The sequence below is a fragment of the Ailuropoda melanoleuca genome, chromosome 7, assembly GCF_002007445.2.
Source record: "Ailuropoda melanoleuca isolate Jingjing chromosome 7, ASM200744v2, whole genome shotgun sequence".
Classification (NCBI taxonomy): Eukaryota; Metazoa; Chordata; class Mammalia; order Carnivora; family Ursidae; genus Ailuropoda; species Ailuropoda melanoleuca.
In genome coordinates this window covers 42,050,610-42,068,727 of record NC_048224.1, presented here as the reverse complement: position 1 = coordinate 42,068,727, position 18,118 = coordinate 42,050,610, and the positions used below count along the sequence as shown (strand labels likewise).

Here is an 18,118-nt window from a genome sequence, read left to right as displayed (position 1 = left end):
TAGGATAAGCACTCCAAATTCTGCTTCTACTTGACATGTGTAACTCACACTGAATGAGCAAGTGTAAGAATAGCAGGAGCATCGAAAAATGCTAATTTGTGAAGCGACTGATTAAAAACCAAATACCTCTCAATTATTTTCTTGAACTATATTCAGGTTTATTTTCTAATTAAAGAGTATGAATGACTTCATTCCCTGTATATGCCATTCCCACATCCATCCAGAGCATAGTTAGGTCAATAGTATAACCCTCTAAGGTTTAGCCGCGTCTTCCTATCTACTCAAAAATTTCTCAGCCACCTTTGACAACAGCCCTTGCCTCTGCTACCTTGATTGTCCGTACTGATAAATAGTCATAAGGCAGATTAATAAGACAACTTAGCAAAGTATTGTGAGTATGCCTCACAATAGCATAATCTCCTCCATACTCTGTTGGTTATCTAATCCTTTCTCTCTTTAAGGCTCAGTTTAAAATCCGTCCTTTCCAGCTACCACTCTTTGACAATTCTTTTCATTTGTTTTCAAATTCCATCAGCAGTAATACTCTATACCTCAAANAGAACTGCCTCACAATAGCATAATCTCCTCCATACTCTGTTGGTTATCTAATCCTTTCTCTCTTTAAGGCTCAGTTTAAAATCCGTCCTTTCCAGCTACCACTCTTTGACAATTCTTTTCATTTGTTTTCAAATTCCATCAGCAGTAATACTCTATACCTCAAAATCAGTATATTGCCTTCCTTCCTGCTTTGTTCCTTAAGTATTGAATGTGTGATTCCATTTTATTTATAATTCTATTGTTAAGGCCTTGAGGGTAGACTGTTGGTCTTATATTTATTTCTACCTCCACGGAATTCTGATTATTATGGAAAACTCAATGTATTAGTCTGTTCAGGCCATTATGGAAACACATCACAGACTCTTATTTTGGTTTAAACAACAAAGATTTATTTTCTTACATGTTCTACAGGGTAGAAGTTCCAGTTCAAGGTGCTGGAAAATTCAGTTCTGGTGAGGCCTCTCTTCTTGGTTGCAGATGGCTGCCTTCTCACTGTGTCCTCACATGACCTCTCCTCTGTGCACAAGCAGAGAGAGAGAAAGAAGGAGAGGGAAAGGGAGAGGGAGAGTTCTGTCACATGGTGATCCTCTTCTTCTGAGGACACCAGCACTAACCCACCCTTCTGACCTCATTTTAACTTAATTACCTCTTTAAAGGCTCTATCACCAAATATAGTCCCATGAGAGGTTAGGGCTTCAGTATATGAATTTGGGGGGAGGAGAGGACAATTTAGTCCATAACACTCAGTGAGAATAGCATAAGTATTTGTAAGCTGGAGAAGACACCAGAGGCTCACGGACATTCTTTCTGAGCCATCTCCTGCCCTCGATCATAGTTTGGACAACTGGGTTAGAAGCATTCTGTCAGATTCTCCAAAAAACCTGACTTTTTAAGGTTTTAGAAATAAATCAAGGAGAAGAGAAACGGAGGCTCAAAGATGTAGGGCACTGTTCCAACAGCCACATAACAGTTAAGAAGCTGGGCTGGAATTAAAGCTCGCCTTGCCTTCTAGCATGTTCATCATTGGAACCTCTGCCTCCCAGAGTAGAAGAGAACCAGCAGGTGCTGCTAAATGCAGACCGGAGGACAATAATAAGAGGCAGGAGTTACGGAACGTCTACTGCGACTATGGCTTCATGGCACTACAATGACTNAGAGAACCAGCAGGTGCTGCTAAATGCAGACAGGAGGACAATAATAAGAGGCAGGAGTTACGGAACGTCTACTGCGACTATGGCTTCATGGCACTACAATGACTCACTCAGTGGGCTCATCAAGTAAATATCAAAGGGATTCATAAATCTGTGGAAGCTTTCTACTTATGCTTTTACTTATATCATTATTTTAACCCCAACATTAGCCATTCACGATACAGAAAGAGAAACATGACAAAGAAAAGTTACATGACTTACCCAAAGGCACAGACCTAGAGCTGAGATCCAGCCTGGCGGTCTGGTCTATGCTATTCCAAAGTTTTGCCCTTTTCCCTATTCCCTGCCATCTCCCTGTATTTCCAGAAGTTGGTAAGTGAGTGAAAATCATTCCTTCAAGACAGACCAGTTTGTACCACTACAGGGTATAATGAAGGAGTATCAGGAGAGCTTCAAACACAGGAGATAGAACATCAAAATTCACTTGGAATGACGCTATTCGNACACTACAGGGTATCATGAAGGAGTATCAGGAGAGCTTCAAACACAGGAGATAGAACATCAAAATTCACTTGGAATGACGCTATTCGATAGAGTCGATTAGTAATGGCTACTAACGAGCTTGTTGATTTCCCTCATGTACTTGCAGAAGAGAATTCCTTCAAGAAGAGCAGGAACGCACTGATCTGGATTCTCCCCTGGGCTTCCACATCCACACTTCTGCCTGAGACTGAGACGCCCTAGGAGCGGGAGTGCGGAAACCCCCCAGCCAAACCCACCTCCACCATGGGGGCCATGACCCGGCTGTTGGCGGGCATCCTCCTAGCCTCGCTCACCCTCACTACCGAAGGTGGGGTCCTCAAGAAAGTCATCCGGCACAAGCGACAGAGCGGGGTGAATGTCACTCTGCCGGAGGAACACCAGCCAGTGGTGTTTAATCATGTCTACAACATCAAGCTGCCCGTCGGTTCCCAGTGCTCGGTGGATCTGGAATCAGCCAGTGGGGAAAAAGACCTGGCCCCACCATCAGAGCCCAGCGAGAGCTTCCAGGAGCACACGGTCGATGGGGAAAACCAGATCGTCTTCACACACCGCATCAACATCCCCCGTCGGGCCTGTGGTTGCGCCTCGGCTCCTGACGTCAAGGAGCTTCTGAGCAGACTGGAGGAGCTGGAGAATCTGGTGTCTTCCCTGCGGGAACAGTGCACCACGGGAGCTGGCTGCTGTCTCCAGCCTGCCGAAGGTATGCCCAGCCGCTCACCGTCCAGACAGAGAAATGAGGAGGATGGCCAGATCCATCACTTTGTTTCCAAAGCGAGTTCCCTGGGGAACTGGCCTCACAAAGTGTTCATTGGGAAGAGATTTTATGGTCAAATAAATGTGGAGAATGTAACCATCTCTGTTCTGCTCTTGGAGAGTCTTGGTGACAAATGTTTCTCGGAGGAGTTTCTAGGCCTCTGAGAAGTCTTGCTTGGAAAAACCTTGTTTCACTTTAATGACCAGTTTCTAACATTTATTTGACCATGAGACCTACACATTCTCTACCCCAAAACCTATGAACATATTGTGAAATCCCTGACCAAGATCACTCTGTGACAGGTGCTGATATAGCCCCATCACCTCATTGTCCAGGCAGGAAAACTAAGGCCCAGAAGGAGGGTGGGATTCCTTACAGTCCTGCCGCAAGCGGGCGAGTTAGGACTTGAGCCACAGTGTCCCACGCCCTGGTGTTCTCACAAAGACACAGTGCTGCCTGTGGTGGTAGAAAGTGTGGGAACTGGAAAAAATGTCCCAGTTTAATGGCAGCAACAATCATCGTCACAGTACACATTGAGCCCTCTTCTGTGCGTCAGGCACTGTAGTTCATTACCTCATGGAATCCTTCCAACAACCCTTTGAGATAAGGTTTAATACTCCCATTCTGCAGATCTAACAGCTGAGACTCAAAGAAGTTAACCAACTGGCACAAAACGACACCAAGAGTAATAAGAGAAAGGAGCTCTGAGTGCGCCTGTCGTCTCCAGAGCTCGCGCCCCCCTCCCCCCGATAGCCTGTATTCAGTGCGTCCTTTTCCCGGGGATTTTGCCACTTTAGAATTGTCTTCATCTTCACTGCCCAGACTGGACAGGGCTACAGGAGTTTGGGCAGCTTCAAATCGGAGCTGAACACCTCGATTTCTGCCACCCCGAAAAAATGACCAGAAAGCACTTTGATGGGTTATTTCAGGAGTAGACCTAATCACTGTAAGTGGAGAGGACTATAGGGCATGCTCTAGGTTTCCAAGGGCGGGGGGATGTTTTCTTTAGGTACAAATGACTTAATCTTCCACTTCCATCAGCTCCCTGGCAACATGCAGATGGGAATTACACAATAAGGATTAATGCTAAAGAATGGGCTGAAAGAATTGTTTAATGCAGTGCTGTCCAGGAGAAATATAACATGAGCCGGGAATGTACTCTTAACTTTTCCAGTAGTTGTATTAAAGAAATGGAAAAGGAACAGGTGAAAATAGTTTTAATCCAACTATTTTATTTAATTAGTGCAACCAAATTGTCCACTTTTCAGCACGGGATCAATGCAAAAATTATTAATGGATATTTTATATTACTTTCTTTAAACTAAGTCTTTGAAATCCCATATGTATTTGACATTTATAGCAAATCTCAATTCAGACTAGCCACAATCCAGTTGTTAAATAGCCACGTGTGTCCAGTGGCTACCATCCATGAAAATATATGATCCTCATCTTTCACACTGTTTCAATTAACTTCTGCCCTGCTGTTAGGAAAGAGAAAACATATTAATACAATTGTGTTGGGGTGCAGAGAAAATGGAGTGAGCTTTGTTTCTTCTCCTTGGCTCCATGGAGACTACACCAGTCACTCCTGCAAGCTGAGCCAAGATGTGATGTCGCCTTCAAAGAGCTGGAGTCATGTCAGCCCTGACCATGTCTTCCTCAGATTCATCCACCACTGCAGCCTTCAGGATGGGGAGGAAAAAAAGCTAGATGCACACGAGCCTTGTGGGGCAGAGCCACATTATAAGCTGTACTGACAGAATTAGAAAGCCATTCGTATGCTGCCTCATTGTAGTAATGGAAAATTAGAAAGTTTGGTCCCGTAGACCCACATACCGACTTGAGTCAACCCAAAAAACTCTGCAAGAGAATATCACAATGAGAACAACAATGGTCTGCAATGTCCTCACTTGACCCTGACACACCCCAGGGAAGTAGGTAATTGGTCCCACTTGACCGATAAAGAAACTGATCTCCAGAGCATCTCACTCCCTTTCCAAATGCAGCACAGTTACTGAGCCAGAATCAGAATTGAGTTCAGTTCAACAAATATTTCTTGGGTGAAACAATTATTCTCTTATGTGCCGACCTTGGCTAGGTGCAGGAGAAATTACATAGCCCGGCATAATACATTCCACAAGGCAATGATTTGTAATCACCGGGGTCATGGGAATACTTGAAAATTCGATAAAAACTATGGATCCTCTCCCCGGGGGTGGAAACACACACACACACACACACACACACACACACACAGCTACACACATATGTACACAATCTTTGCATAGGAGATGTACACAATCTTTACATAGACTCCTATGTACTCCGGTTTCAGAGAGTACAGGTTAAGAATTCACACCTACTCTAATGGGATGCCCGTTCCCTCTGATTTCACACTTAAAGCAACTAGTTTTCAAGCAAGATGGAACCTGAGGGTACCACCATCTTCCAGCTGCACTGGAATCTGGGTCTGGCAGGTGGTAACAGAGAAAGAAACTCCCTATGCTCAGTGGCCGGCCTCTGCTCTCTCGTTGCAGGCCGCCTGGACACCAGGCCCTTCTGCAGCGGCCGGGGCAACTTCAGCACGGAAGGATGCGGCTGCGTGTGCGAACCCGGCTGGAAAGGTCCCAACTGCTCAGAGCCCGAATGTCCCAGCAACTGTCACCTGCGAGGCCAGTGCCTGGACGGGCAGTGCATCTGCGACGAGGGCTTCACAGGCGAGGACTGTGGCCAGCCCGCCTGCCCCGGCGACTGCAACGACCAGGGCAAGTGCGTGAGTGGGGTCTGCGTGTGTTTCGAAGGCTACTCGGGCGCCGACTGCAGCCAGGAGGTGTGCCCCGTGGCGTGCAGCGAGGAGCACGGCAGGTGCGTGGACGGCCGCTGCGTGTGCCAGGATGGCTTCGCGGGCGAGGACTGCAACGAGCCGCTCTGCCTCAACAACTGCCACAGCCGCGGGCGGTGCGTGGAGAACGAGTGCGTGTGTGACGAGGGCTTCACGGGCGAGGACTGCGGCGAGCTCGTCTGCCCCAACGACTGCTTCGACCGGGGCCGCTGTGTCAACGGCACCTGCTACTGCGAGCAGGGCTTCACGGGCGAAGACTGTGGCCAGCTCANTGTCCCAGTTTAATGGCAGCAACAATCATCGTCACAGTACACATTGAGCCCTCTTCTGTGCGTCAGGCACTGTAGTTCATTACCTCATGGAATCCTTCCAACAACCCTTTGAGATAAGGTTTAATACTCCCATTCTGCAGATCTAACAGCTGAGACTCAAAGAAGTTAACCAACTGGCACAAAACGACACCAAGAGTAATAAGAGAAAGGAGCTCTGAGTGCGCCTGTCGTCTCCAGAGCTCGCGCCCCCCTCCCCCCGATAGCCTGTATTCAGTGCGTCCTTTTCCCGGGGATTTTGCCACTTTAGAATTGTCTTCATCTTCACTGCCCAGACTGGACAGGGCTACAGGAGTTTGGGCAGCTTCAAATCGGAGCTGAACACCTCGATTTCTGCCACCCCGAAAAAATGACCAGAAAGCACTTTGATGGGTTATTTCAGGAGTAGACCTAATCACTGTAAGTGGAGAGGACTATAGGGCATGCTCTAGGTTTCCAAGGGCGGGGGGATGTTTTCTTTAGGTACAAATGACTTAATCTTCCACTTCCATCAGCTCCCTGGCAACATGCAGATGGGAATTACACAATAAGGATTAATGCTAAAGAATGGGCTGAAAGAATTGTTTAATGCAGTGCTGTCCAGGAGAAATATAACATGAGCCGGGAATGTACTCTTAACTTTTCCAGTAGTTGTATTAAAGAAATGGAAAAGGAACANCGTATTAAAGAAATGAAAAAGGAACAGGTGAAAATAGTTTTAATCAACTATTTTATTTAATTAGTGCAACCAAATTGTCCACTTTTCAGCACGGGATCAATGCAAAAATTATTAATGGGTATTTTATATTACTTTCTTTAAACTAAGTCTTTGAAATCCCATATGTATTTGACATTTATAGCAAATCTCAATTCAGACTAGCCACAATCCAGTTGTTAAATAGCCACGTGTGTCCAGTGGCTACCATCCATGAAAATATATGATCCTCATCTTTCACACTGTTTCAATTAACTTCTGCCCTGCTGTTAGGAAAGAGAAAACATATTAATACAATTGTGTTGGGGTGCAGAGAAAATGGAGTGAGCTTTGTTTCTTCTCCTTGGCTCCATGGAGACTACACCAGTCACTCCTGCAAGCTGAGCCAAGATGTGATGTCGCCTTCAAAGAGCTGGAGTCATGTCAGCCCTGACCATGTCTTCCTCAGATTCATCCACCACTGCAGCCTTCAGGATGGGGAGGAAAAAAAGCTAGATGCACACGAGCCTTGTGGGGCAGAGCCACATTATAAGCTGTACTGACAGAATTAGAAAGCCATTCGTATGCTGCCTCATTGTAGTAATGGAAAATTAGAAAGTTTGGTCCCGTAGACCCACATACCGACTTGAGTCAACCCAAAAAACTCTGCAAGAGAATATCACAATGAGAACAACAATGGTCTGCAATGTCCTCACTTGACCCTGACACACCCCAGGGAAGTAGGTAATTGGTCCCACTTGACCGATAAAGAAACTGATCTCCAGAGCATCTCACTCCCTTTCCAAATGCAGCACAGTTACTGAGCCAGAATCAGAATTGAGTTCAGTTCAACAAATATTTCTTGGGTGAAACAATTATTCTCTTATGTGCCGACCTTGGCTAGGTGCAGGAGAAATTACATAGCCCGGCATAATACATTCCACAAGGCAATGATTTGTAATCACCGGGGTCATGGGAATACTTGAAAATTCGATAAAAACTATGGATCCTCTCCCCGGGGGTGGAAACACACACACACACACACACACACACACACACACAGCTACACACATATGTACACAATCTTTGCATAGGAGATGTACACAATCTTTACATAGACTCCTATGTACTCCGGTTTCAGAGAGTACAGGTTAAGAATTCACACCTACTCTAATGGAATGCCCGTTCCCTCTGATTTCACACTTAAAGCAACTAGTTTTCAAGCAAGATGGAACCTGAGGGTACCACCATCTTCCAGCTGCACTGGAATCTGGGTCTGGCAGGTGGTAACAGAGAAAGAAACTCCCTATGCTCAGTGGCCGGCCTCTGCTCTCTCGTTGCAGGCCGCCTGGACACCAGGCCCTTCTGCAGCGGCCGGGGCAACTTCAGCACGGAAGGATGCGGCTGCGTGTGCGAACCCGGCTGGAAAGGTCCCAACTGCTCAGAGCCCGAATGTCCCAGCAACTGTCACCTGCGAGGCCAGTGCCTGGACGGGCAGTGCATCTGCGACGAGGGCTTCACAGGCGAGGACTGTGGCCAGCCCGCCTGCCCCGGCGACTGCAACGACCAGGGCAAGTGCGTGAGTGGGGTCTGCGTGTGTTTCGAAGGCTACTCGGGCGCCGACTGCAGCCAGGAGGTGTGCCCCGTGGCGTGCAGCGAGGAGCACGGCAGGTGCGTGGACGGCCGCTGCGTGTGCCAGGATGGCTTCGCGGGCGAGGACTGCAACGAGCCGCTCTGCCTCAACAACTGCCACAGCCGCGGGCGGTGCGTGGAGAACGAGTGCGTGTGTGACGAGGGCTTCACGGGCGAGGACTGCGGTGAGCTCGTCTGCCCCAACGACTGCTTCGACCGGGGCCGCTGTGTCAACGGCACCTGCTACTGCGAGCAGGGCTTCACGGGCGAAGACTGTGGCCAGCTCAGCTGCCCGAACGCCTGCACCGGCCGGGGCCGCTGCGAGCAGGGCCAGTGCGTGTGCGAGCCGGGCTTCGCGGGGCCCGACTGCAGCGAAAAGAGGTGTCCCTCCGACTGCCACCACCACGGCCGCTGCGTGGACGGGCAGTGTGAGTGTGACGCCGGCTTCACGGGAGCTGACTGCGACGAGCTCCAGTGTCCCAACGGCTGCAGCGGCCATGGCCGCTGCGTCAACGGGCAGTGCGTGTGCGACGAGGGCCACACCGGGGAGGACTGCGGCCAGCTGCGGTGCCCCAACGACTGTCACAGCCGGGGCCGCTGCGTCCAGGGCCAGTGCGTATGCGAGCCGGGCTTCCAGGGCTACGACTGTGGTGACATGAGCTGCCCCAACGACTGCCACCAGCACGGCCGCTGCGTGAACGGCATGTGCGTCTGTGATGACGGCTACACCGGGGAGGACTGCCGGGACCTGCGCTGCCCCAGGGACTGCAGCAACCGCGGCCGCTGCGTGGACGGGCGGTGCGAGTGTGAGCACGGCTTCACTGGCCCCGACTGCGTGGAACTCGCGTGTCCGGGCGACTGCCACGGCCAAGGCCGCTGTGTGAACGGGCAGTGCGTGTGCCACGAGGGCTTCATGGGCGCCGCGTGCAACGAGCAGAGGTGTCCCGGCGACTGTCATGGCCGGGGCCGCTGCGAGGACGGGCAGTGTGTCTGCCAGGAGGGCTTTGCGGGCCCCGACTGCCAGCGGCGCTCCTGCCCCAACGACTGCAGCAGCTGGGGCCAGTGCGTGGAGGGCCGCTGCATCTGTATCGAGGGCCACGCTGGGGAGGACTGCTCCGAGGGTGAGTCCCTGTGCTGAACCACCTGCCCTTGGTTCCTGAGCGGGCCCCTGGTGCGGGTTGGAGAGCTATGAGTTGTATTACACCTGCGCCCCAGCTTGCACACACATCTTTGCAGGGGCCCTGATTATTCACCTGTTACAAGGCTGCCTATTAGGCTCAGAGGCTCAGCAGGGTCATAGAATTGTCCTAAGGACACCTAGCTCATACGTCTCAGAGCTGTTATTTGAGTCTACCTATCTGGTCTACACCGAGTGTAACACCCAGTAACGCCCGTGGTGAGGTAGATGAAATGAAAAGTCTTTTTTGCTAAATATGAACCTTCTCTCCTACCTCTACCGACACCAAACCAAAGATAACCTAAATCCCTCTATTTGGAGGGAAGCAAATTTCAGCTCAATTGAATGGACAGTGAGATTACAGTTTATTTTATGTAATCTCACTGTCCATTCAACTGAGCTGAATTTTTACTCTCAGCAAGAGAGTAAATGCTAATTAATCACTTACGAGGTAGACCCATTTCTCAACTCATTTTTTCATAACTGTCTTCAATCCCAAGGATTATGAGCTCCTTCAAGGAGTGCTATCCTGAAAGCACTAGGCACAGTACACAGTAAGTGCTCAATAAACTTGGATTGAGTGAAAATACAAGAATGATAATGCTCATGTTTGTTGAAGGTCTTCTTTGCACTCCTCTCATCCACCCAGACTATACCTGTTGTAATAGAGAATTTCTGCCCCGATTAAAGGTATCGTTGATATGCATAAATAAATGTGTTTAATGGGCTCAAGGCAGGGAAGCCTGGTTGGAAAGAACAGCAGGCTGGCAGGGAGGAGGTGTGAGTCCCAAATTTGATGAGATGAGCAAAGTTGGGCCAGTCCCTCTGCCTCACTCACATCTAGAAAATGAAAAATTGGACCAAATGAGCCCCAGATACCCTTCCAGCACTGACGATGTATGACCTCGAGTTCAGAGCAGGGAGCCAAGCTCAGGCTGCCTGTTCCCATGCAAATGGCCTGAATATGAGCTAAGGTCCAGAGAGTAGAGAAGTCGGAGGGGCCAGGTCACAAAGAAGCCTGAAGGCCACCCTGCAGACCCAGCACTTTAGCCTGAAGGTCACCAAAGGTTTTCAAGTTAAATCACAGCAGGATGTCCTTGACAGGTTTTTCATTTTAATGGAAGCTGGATTTTAGGGCTCTGTGATTGGCAGTGGAGGGGACAAGTGAAAGGAAACAAACCTAGAGAGTTTATGGAGGACCTTACTGACACCACCTGACCCAAGCTGTCCTTTCGTCTTCCTGCCAGTGTCCCCTCCCAAAGACCTCATCGTGACAGAAGTGACGGAAGAGACCGTAAACCTGGCCTGGGGCAATGAGATGCGGGTCACGGAGTACCTGGTCATGTACACACCCACCCACGAGGACGGCCTGGAAATGCAGTTCCGCGTGCCCGGGGACCAGACGTCCACCACCATCCGGGAGCTGGAGCCCGGCGTGGAGTACTTTATCCGTGTCTTCGCCATCCTGGAGAACAAGAAGAGCATTCCCGTCAGCGCCAGGGTGGCCACGTGTGAGTGCGCAGAACCCACCCCCACCCCCGCAGCCTCTACTGCCCTCGGCTTGCCCTGTGCATGGCCCACCCCCACGGGTCACTGCTTCACCTTTGCCCCCGTATGCATTGCTGTCCTTTCATCGTTGTGCTGAATTTTTTTTAAAAGAAACCCCTCATCTAGTAATTCATTTAACTCACCATAACCCTGTGAGATAGGGACAATTATTAACCCATTTTACAGATGAGAAAACTGAGAGTAAATGGTCAGCAGCACCTCCCCAGTCGGACTCTTAATAAGATGGGATTTAAACCCTGGCAGTCTGGTTGCGGGTTTATGCTCTTACCCGCTCTATTCTACTACTACCTATCTATGGAGCTCATCGTCTACATATTAAAAAAAAAAAAAAAAGTAGAAACATTAGGGTTCAATTGTTCCTTTAAGAATCCAACATCAGTATAATTCCTCTCATACCTAAAAAGCAAGTTGTGGCTAGAAATTGGTCCTTATTTTTGCTTAGTAAACATAACGTTGGCTGCCACGTATTGAAATGTGCCATGCACCAGGAACCGTGCCCAGCGGTCAACATGAAACTTACCACTCAGTCCTCAAAACATTCCCAAGAACAGGCATACTTACCTCTTCCTCCCGAGTGGAGAAGCTGAGGCTTGGTGCCCTTTGTGCAACTTGCCCATGCACACAAAGCTTGTAATGTGGAGCTTAGATTCGAGCCCAAGTCTGTCTGATTCTAAACCCGGGGTTCATATGGCTTCACCATATGAAACTGCCAGGATTTAATCATAGGGTGGATCCTAATGCTAATTGTCACACTGCCTCGTAGTAAACAGCATCCCAGAAATAGTCAAAAATAGAATCCAGCTCTGACAGGGGTGGGTTTAGGGGAATCACCTCTGTGTCCACGCCTCCCCACCCCCAACACGGAGCCATCCTTCCCTCTGCTCTTCCTGACAGACTTGCCTGCACCTGAAGGCCTAAAGTTCAAGTCCATCAAGGAGACATCTGTGGAAGTGGAATGGGATCCTCTGGACATCGCTTTTGAAACGTGGGAGATCATCTTCCGGAATATGGTAAGGAGCACAGAGGAGCGGGCGTATGTGACCTCAAGGATCTGAAAGACAGTCTGAGCACTCTATGGACTTTTATTTCCTAAGCTTCTGGTGGGAGACGGGGCTGTAGTTAGTTAGCCCCTACATGTGTGCATATATATTTTAAGTGATTTTAATGAGTCAGTAAGCATAGCCCTTAGGGCTGTGAGCTCAAATAGATGCTGAGCAGTCCCCTTGCTCCTCAGTCTGGCAGATCTCTACTCAGAAGGAAACAAATGAGCTCTGTCTCCAAATGCCTCCAGGCATATCTGAGATTGAGTATTCCTTCTCTCTGGGCCTTACAGCACATGAGAGGCAGGAAAGTAGGTTCCTGAGTCTGAGCCCAGGCTCTGCCACTAACTAGCTGGGTGCCAGTGGGACAGCCACGCAGCTTCTCTGATGCTCGCTCCTCAGTGTATCAAAGGAAGAACTGAATCTGTGGCTCTAGGCTGCTTTGGCTCTCACATCCTGGCACTTGACTTGAGCGTCAAAGGAGCGAGTAGAGAGGTTTACAAGAGGGAGAAGCCACCTCGAGGAATGTCCTTATCCTCTGTGTGTCCTCAGCCCCTGCCATGCTGATCTGCTGCCTGGGGAGAGCTTAGTGAAGGAGTGGATGCGGAAGGAGTGAGTCAGAGAAGAGGCCGGAACCTTCTTTAGGTCTTACCAAGGTGCTCCTATCTTTCAGAATAAAGAAGATGAGGGAGAGATCACCAAAAGCCTGAGGAGGCCAGAGACCACATACCGGCAGACTGGCCTAGCTCCGGGGCAAGAATATGAGATCTCTCTGCACATCGTGAAAAACAATACCCGGGGCCCGGGCCTGAAGAGGGTGACCACCACCCGTGAGTATCACCTTTACTAGCACAGACCCGTGATGAAGCTGACTGTACCCCAGAGCGCCTCTGCTTGAGAACGTTTCCTCTTATGTATCTTCTGCATTAACTAGATGTTGCTACATGAAAAAACAAGCCCCAAACTTAGTGGCTTAAAACGCTAGTTCTGCACATTGGTGATTTGGGGTTGGGCTCAGCTGGGCAATTCTGGTTTTGAGCGGGCTCGCTTTTGCATCTGTGTGGGCTGAGGGCTGGTGGGCCTCGGGTGGCCTCAGCCAGGACGTGCCTTTCTGCTTCCCATGGTCTCTCAGCCTCCAGTATGCTAACCTGGGCCTGCTCACACGGCAGCTGAGCACTGTGTCACTCTGTCAAAGCACATCTCAAGGCAAGTCCACATTTAAGGGGTGGGGACAGATCTGTCCCTTGATGAGAGGAGCCTCAAAGCGACATCTCAAAGAGGGCACAGCTATAGGAAGATCAATAAGAGAGACCATTATAAATAACCTATCGTATCATCCAGCCGGATACACTGGTCTTGTGAAAGACATAGGGCAAATATCATTGTTACTATTTTTCAAGAGTAGAAACTGAGGCTTAGGGAATCGAAATCAGTTTAACAAATGCCACGTGGTGAACAACTGGGCCACCATGGGGCCACAGTTGTCAGTGAGGATCCAGTGTTAGAACTTTCACCCCTTTACCACTAGCATTGACAAGGCACCCATCTATGTAGGATGTTCATCCCATATCTCCAATAGGAACGTAAATTAAATGTCACTCAATAATAAAGATGTCAGAACTTCTTGGGGGTAGAATAGAATTTAGCACTACTAGATCGTTTGCTGAGGGGGGAAAAGAAAATCTGGATTTGGAGTTGTCCTACCAAGNTCCTCCCCAGTCGGACTGTTAATAAGATGGGATTTAAACCCTGGCACTCTGGTTGCGGGTTTATGCTCTTACCCGCTCTATTCTACTACTACCTATCTATGGAGCTCATCGTCTACATATTTAAAAAAAAAAAAAAAGTAGAAACATTAGGGTTCAATTGTTCCTTTAAGAATCCAACATCAGTATAATTCCTCTCATACCTAAAAAGCAAGTTGTGGCTAGAAATTGGTCCTTATTTTTGCTTAGTAAACATAACGTTGGCTGCCACGTATTGAAATGTGCCATGCACCAGGAACCGTGCCCAGCGGTCAACATGAAACTTACCACTCAGTCCTCAAAACATTCCCAAGAACAGGCATACTTACCTCTTCCTCCCGAGTGGAGAAGCTGAGGCTTGGTGCCCTTTGTGCAACTTGCCCATGCACACAAAGCTTGTAATGTGGAGCTTAGATTCGAGCCCAAGTCTGTCTGATTCTAAACCCGGGGTTCATATGGCTTCACCATATGAAACTGCCAGGATTTAATCATAGGGTGGATCCTAATGCTAATTGTCACACTGCCTCGTAGTAAACAGCATCCCAGAAATAGTCAAAAATAGAATCCAGCTCTGACAGGGGTGGGTTTAGGGGAATCACCTCTGTGTCCACGCCTCCCCACCCCCAACACGGAGCCATCCTTCCCTCTGCTCTTCCTGACAGACTTGCCTGCACCTGAAGGCCTAAAGTTCAAGTCCATCAAGGAGACATCTGTGGAAGTGGAATGGGATCCTCTGGACATCGCTTTTGAAACGTGGGAGATCATCTTCCGGAATATGGTAAGGAGCACAGAGGAGCGGGCGTATGTGACCTCAAGGATCTGAAAGACAGTCTGAGCACTCTATGGACTTTTATTTCCTAAGCTTCTGGTGGGAGACGGGGCTGTAGTTAGTTAGCCCCTACATGTGTGCATATATATTTTAAGTGATTTTAATGAGTCAGTAAGCATAGCCCTTAGGGCTGTGAGCTCAAATAGATGCTGAGCAGTCCCCTTGCTCCTCAGTCTGGCAGATCTCTACTCAGAAGGAAACAAATGAGCTCTGTCTCCAAATGCCTCCAGGCATATCTGAGATTGAGTATTCCTTCTCTCTGGGCCTTAGAGCACATGAGAGGCAGGAAAGTAGGTTCCTGAGTCTGAGCCCAGGCTCTGCCACTAACTAGCTGGGTGCCAGTGGGACAGCCACGCAGCTTCTCTGATGCTCGCTCCTCAGTGTATCAAAGGAAGAACTGAATCTGTGGCTCTAGGCTGCTTTGGCTCCCACATCCTGGCACTTGACTTGAGCGTCAAAGGAGCGAGTAGAGAGGTTTACAAGAGGGAGAAGCCACCTCGAGGAATGTCCTTATCCTCTGTGTGTCCTCAGCCCCTGCCATGCTGATCTGCTGCCTGGGGAGAGCTTAGTGAAGGAGTGGATGCGGAAGGAGTGAGTCAGAGAAGAGGCCGGAACCTTCTTTAGGTCTTACCAAGGTGCTCCTATCTTTCAGAATAAAGAAGATGAGGGAGAGATCACCANCGAGTCACAGAGAAGAAGAGACCGGAACCTTCTTTAGGTCTTACCAAGGTGCTCCTATCTTTCAGAATAAAGAAGATGAGGGAGAGATCACCAAAAGCCTGAGGAGGCCAGAGACCACATACCGGCAGACTGGCCTAGCTCCGGGGCAAGAATATGAGATCTCTCTGCACATCGTGAAAAACAATACCCGGGGCCCGGGCCTGAAGAGGGTGACCACCACCCGTGAGTATCACCTTTACTAGCACAGACCCGTGATGAAGCTGACTGTACCCCAGAGCGCCTCTGCTTGAGAACGTTTCCTCTTATCTATCTTCTGCATTAACTAGATGTTGCTACATGAAAAAACAAGCCCCAAACTTAGTGGCTTAAAACGCTAGTTCTGCACATTGGTGATTTGGGGTTGGGCTCAGCTGGGCAATTCTGGTTTTGAGTGGGCTCGCTTTTGCATCTGTGTGGGCTGGGGGCTGGTGGGCCTCGGGTGGCCTCAACCAGGACGTGCCTTTCTGCTTCCCATGGTCTCTCAGCCTCCAGTATGCTAACCTGGGCCTGCTCACACGGCAGCTGAGCACTGTGTCACTCTGTCAAAGCACATCTCAAGGCAAGTCCACATTTAAGGGGTGGGGACAGAACTGTCCCTTGATGAGAGGAGCCTCAAAGCGACATCTCAAAGAGGGCACAGCTATAGGAAGATCAATAAGAGAGACCATTATAAATAACCTATCGTATCATCCAGCCGGATACACTGGTCTTGTGAAAGACGTAGGGCAAATATCATTGTTACTATTTTTCAAGAGTAGAAACTGAGGCTTAGGGAATCGAAATCAGTTTAACAAATGCCACGTGGTGAACAACTGGGCCACCATGGGGCCACAGTTGTCAGTGAGGATCCAGTGTTAGAACTTTCACCCCTTTACCACTAGCATTGACAAGGCACCCATCTATGTAGGATGTTCATCCCATATCTCCAATAGGAACGTAAATTAAATCACTCAATAATAAAGATGTCAGAACTTCTTGGGGGTAGAATAGAATTTAGCACTACTAGATCGTTTGCTGAGGGGGGAAAAGAAAATCTGGATTTGGAGTTGTCCTACCAAGAAGCAAAATTTTAAACATCAATAAATAAATAAATAAAATTATTTTGCATTGCCATTTGGGAAAACCTCTTTATCTTCTTCGAGATAGCATCTGTGCCAACTGTTTAAGGAACTGATTCTTTTTGGCAGGAGGTTGTTGGAAAAGTTAAATCTGTTGACTAATGACAAGAAAGAACATCTTGCATTTAAATATTTGCACATTTTGCCTAGCTCAGAGCCAACTCCTAGATTGTCTCCTTTATAGGCAAGTCTTTTCCATCATTCTGACACCATCCCTCTGTGGTAGGTAGAGAACAGGTATTGAGAGGAAAAAATCATTAGATCACCAGAAAGACGTAGAAAAGATCCAGCAAATGCTTGCCTGCTATGGGGAGAGCACACCCAAACTACAAAAAACCATTTACCCGCCCCTGGCTTTTTAATCTAATTCTGGGGATTAGCTGCTTTATTCTTCTCAAAGGACAAACATCCCAGCAGCTAAAGTTCCTTAATCACATAAATATCAACACTGAGAGGCAGACACTTACATGTTCATTTTGCTGATAGCTGAACTTTATCCAGGTTTAAAGGACCTTAAATTTTGGGTGACAAAGTGGCTCCTTCCTGCTCGTATCAATATAAGGCTATATTACACCCATTTCTGGATGCTTTTGAGAAGCGTTCACATTTTTTTCCCGTAAGATTTTATTTATTCGTCAGAGAGAGAGAGAGAGAAAGAGCCCACAAACAGGAGGAACGGCAGGCAGAGGGAGATGCAGTCTCCCCACTGAGTAAGGAGCCCAATGCGGGACTCGATCCCAGGATCCTGGGATCATGACCTGAGCCGAAGGCAGATGCTTAACTAACTGAGAGGCATTCACATTTAAAGGAGCAAGAGCGTGGGGCTTTGGACCCAAACAGACCTGAGTATGAATTCCAGCTTCACCACTCACCATCACCTTGTGAAGTTTTACTTCTTATAAGCCTATGACCTACCATGAGGAACATGGGTTTATAGTGTCCTTGCAGGGTTGTCATGAGAGTTCAGACATACAAGACAGAGCACTATGCTTGGCATGTAGGAAGCCACAGCAGTGCTAGTCTCCACTATTCAAGGGTCCCAAATCTGGGGGGTGAGAGGGGTCAGTGAGCTTGACTCAATCCCAGTCTTACGAAAGGGCTGCTGAGGACAGTAGCAGGTGTAGTTTGGGGGCTTGCTAGCACCTGTAAGAACAGGGGACAGGCAGCTTCACTGTTGAATTGTAGCTTTGTTTTCATTATTTATTCTGTGGGTTTGTTGTCCATAAGCTGAGACTGATGGATGGATCAACGCTTAGAATTCAAATAATAGACTCTGCAGGTTTCTCATAGTCAGATAGGACTTATTCCTCCTTCTCATTCTCTAGATAACACTGAAGTTCCTTTCATTTGATGTTGTTTCCTCAACCAATGCTGAAAACACAAACATAGCTATTTTTAAATTGTAGAAATAAAGAAACATCAGCTAAATGCCTTAAAA

At 48.3% G+C, this 18,118-nt stretch overlaps 1 protein-coding gene across 1 annotated transcript in view; it reads left to right on the top strand.

Moving 5' to 3' along the window:
* Window positions 1–2,455: 2,455 nt before the first annotated feature.
* TNC (tenascin C) overlaps window positions 2,456–18,118 on the top strand; it is a 73,287-nt gene continuing 57,624 nt past the window's right edge. The window contains 5 exon segments of the mRNA XM_034664389.1: window positions 2,456–2,952; window positions 8,194–9,603; window positions 10,907–11,170; window positions 12,123–12,238; window positions 12,942–13,098. Coding sequence (XP_034520280.1) covers window positions 2,496–2,952; window positions 8,194–9,603; window positions 10,907–11,170; window positions 12,123–12,238; window positions 12,942–13,098 — 2,404 coding nt within the window. The 5' untranslated portion in view covers window positions 2,456–2,495.